This window comes from Siniperca chuatsi, linkage group LG21 (assembly GCF_020085105.1).
Source record: "Siniperca chuatsi isolate FFG_IHB_CAS linkage group LG21, ASM2008510v1, whole genome shotgun sequence".
NCBI lineage: Eukaryota > Metazoa > Chordata > Actinopteri > Centrarchiformes > Sinipercidae > Siniperca > Siniperca chuatsi.
In genome coordinates, this window is record NC_058062.1 from 1663921 (window position 1) to 1666974 (window position 3054).

The window sequence follows — 3054 nt, forward strand, 5'->3', positions numbered from 1 at the left end:
GGTTCATAAGGGATTACAAGGTCTAAAATATAGTCTGGAGCCATGAAGAGCCTTAAAAGTAATCAACAAGATCTTAAAATCAGTCCTGAAACCAACAGGGAGCCGATGTAAAGAGGCTGAACCAGGTGTGATGTGGTCGCACCTCTCGGTCCTGGTTTACAGCCGAGCAGCCGAGTCCTGTACAGTCTGCAGGCGTGTCAGAGTTTTTAGATTAAGACAAGTGAACAGGCTGTTACAGTGATCGAGGCGTGAGGAGATAAAAGCACGAACAACAGTTTCTGCATCACTAAGATTTAGAATAGATCGGATTTTTGCAATGTTTCTGAGGTGATAAAAACATGATTGGACAAGCTTAGTGATATGTTGCTCAAAACATAAACTGCTATCAAACAGGACACCAAGATTTCTTGCAACAGGCTCGACATGTTGCGACAGGTCACCAGTAGATGGCAGTATGTGTTTAGTGATGTGTTGGGGCCCAATAACAAGGATTTCAGTTTTATTGGAGTTGAGCTGAAGAAAATGTATCAACATCCAGTTTTAATGGGTCATAAGCCAAAACTGTTGGGAAGCACTGCTGCTTCAGTAGGAGCATCTTTATATCAGATACCCAGATGCACTTCACTACTTTCACTTCAGCTTTTGCTCAGGCTGAATAATACGGCAGCCTAAATGGCCTGAAATCGATTTAACTCAGAAATGACTCGATCATGAATCGGACCTGTCAGGATTTATTTGATACTCTGTCACGGACCAAGACCGCACTGAGCTTTGCCATCCGGCCCTCGCCTACCGAATACAGGATTTACTTGTAATTGAGTGTTTTTCCATCAAGGAGCCGAACTTCTTCGATCACTGTAAAAGACTATGAGAGAGGAAAAAGACCAACAGAGTCGTTTAAAAGAGTTTTAATAGTAAAACACTTTTAAAAACATGTCAACACATCGAAACCACCCAACTGCCACCACCACAATCACACGTGCACCATCATGGTCCGAACCGGGACCCAGGTACACCCCCACCACACTGAGAGCTACAGGCGGAGGAGCCACGGTCTGCTGCCATGATGAAGATCTCCTCACTGAAGCTGCAGCTGGAACATCTGGATCTGTGGGCTCCTCTTCAGGACGCTCCTGCGTCTGCACGTCTCGTTCGGTCGCAAAGGAGGCCGTGGTCGGTTTTTCCGGGGTAAGCCGTCCGAGTCGCCCTGGATGAGAAACACACGTTAGATTCTGGCTGTGGATCAGTAAAAACACTGCTGGCAAACGCTGCAGTCATGTGCTTCTGTCCTGTCACGATGTGCAGTTAAAAACCACCAGTTTGGACTCAGTATACGTGTGTTTAAAACTTGACTTCTTAGGCCAGCGAAATAAAAAAAAATACCATAAAACAATTCAGTGTAGTGAGAAGAAAGCTTTAGCATTTAAGGCCATCTTGAAGGGAAATCTGAATAACTGAATAAAAAATAAATAAAAAAGTAAAATCCAAATACCTTATTGGGTGTTTACAATTTTATCTTTTGTATCTTGCTAGCAGCCCTGCCTCTAAGCAACTTCTAAATAATAAGTTTTAGAAGTTACTTACATTTTAGAATTTCCACATTCCAAATGTCATTCGTAAATGTACTCATTTAAAGTATGAAAGTGATTCATGGAAACACAGAGCACATAAATGATTCAGCAACTTGACCACTCACAAATAAAACAGGCTCTCTCGAATTCGGCATGGGATTATATTGATATGAACAGAAAACAACACTTCTTTTGACAGAATCAAAATCAGGTTGTGAGTCACAACCGCCCACTCGAGTGCTGTGAGTGGGAACAGTTAAAGGGAGAGAATCTTAAGGAAAAGTTGAACTTGGGTCAACATTCTAAAGTTCCATCGCCAGATGTCATTGAGAGATTGACCAATTAAAATAACAGACCGATTCTGTTTAAGTACAGAACACATTAAATGATTATAACGACTTTACTAACAGCAAATATAACAGCCACTCTTAAATTCGGCTTGAGTTTATTCAGACATAAAGAAAGAGTTAGCACTGGTTTCAGTGCAACAGCAGCCTCACCTCAGCAGTCACTCCTTGGCTTTCTTCTCGCTGTTTTGGAGCTTCTCCACAATTTTGCGCTCATGTCCGGAGGGGCTGTGCCTGTTGGTGTTGTCACTGGCCTCCTTCTTTGTCCTGCCTTTGCGGGCCGAGCCTTCTGTTAAGAAAAACACACTTTTCAAGTTCAATTCTAACAAACCAAACCAAACTACTCCGCGGACTGACGCTGGTCTCACCTGCGTATTTATCGGTTAAGTTATAATAATCATACTGATCGTAGTACTCGTCTTCAAAGTTGGTGGGCTTCAGGTTTTTCACGTCGACGTGACTCATGTTTGCTTCTCCGACGATTTGCTCCAACAAGGAAAGTTTGTCAAACTTCAGCAACAGCAGCTTCTTCTTCTTCCTCCAGCTGGCTCGGTGTGTTTTATAGCGGAGACCCGGGGCTCCTCCTCCAGGGCCCCCAAATCCAACCCCCAACCCCCCCAACCCCCAACCCCGGCTGCTGTCCTCTTTCTGCTGCAGAAATGTTGCATCATTTCAGCAGCTGAAAGTCATTAACCCACATTGGAAACGAACAGAGGCTGTGTGGCAATGCAGAACACAGTGTATTAGGTCCATTAACGTCCCTGCATCCAGTGAAAGTAACATTTACTCAGTTACTGTTCTCTGAGGAACTTCTACTTTACTTTTCCTGTCGCTTTCTGCCTCCACTCCGCCACATCTCAGAGGGAAATGTTGGACTTTTTACTTCACTGCATTTATCTGACAGCTTTAGTTACTTTACAGATCACAGTTTTGCACAAAACATAAAAATGTAAAAGTTCAGCTGAATCGATTAATCGATTAGTCGACTGACAGGAAATGAATCAGCAGCTGTTTTGATGTTTGAAGTCGTTTCTCCTGTAAATCCCTTCCTGGCTGCAGCTCCTCAGATGTGCAGATCTGCTGCTTTTCCTCTGAACGACTGTAATAACTGTGATGTTTGTTAATAACGTCGAGCT

The 3054-nt window shown here is 43.4% G+C and overlaps 1 protein-coding gene across 1 annotated transcript; it reads right to left on the reverse strand.

Moving 5' to 3' along the window:
* Positions 1 to 892: 892 nt before the first annotated feature.
* nupr1b (nuclear protein 1b) lies at positions 893 to 2461 on the reverse strand. The gene is made up of 3 exons (XM_044181544.1): positions 2287 to 2461; positions 2072 to 2207; positions 893 to 1207 (listed from the first exon to the last, which is right to left on the reverse strand). Exons 1-2 carry the CDS (start codon positions 2381 to 2383, stop codon positions 2080 to 2082), a joined length of 225 nt encoding a protein of 74 aa, XP_044037479.1. The 5' UTR covers positions 2384 to 2461; the 3' UTR covers positions 893 to 1207; positions 2072 to 2079.
* Positions 2462 to 3054: the final 593 nt, after the last annotated feature.

Coding starts and splice junctions, on each gene's coding strand:
- nupr1b (XM_044181544.1), bottom strand. CDS start 2,383: ATGAGTCACGTCGACGTGAAAAACCTGAAGCCCACCAACTTTGAAGAC. Junction 2,208..2,286: donor CTTAACCGATAAATACGCAG/GTGAGACCAGCG, acceptor TTTTCTTAACAG/AAGGCTCGGCCCGCAAAGGC.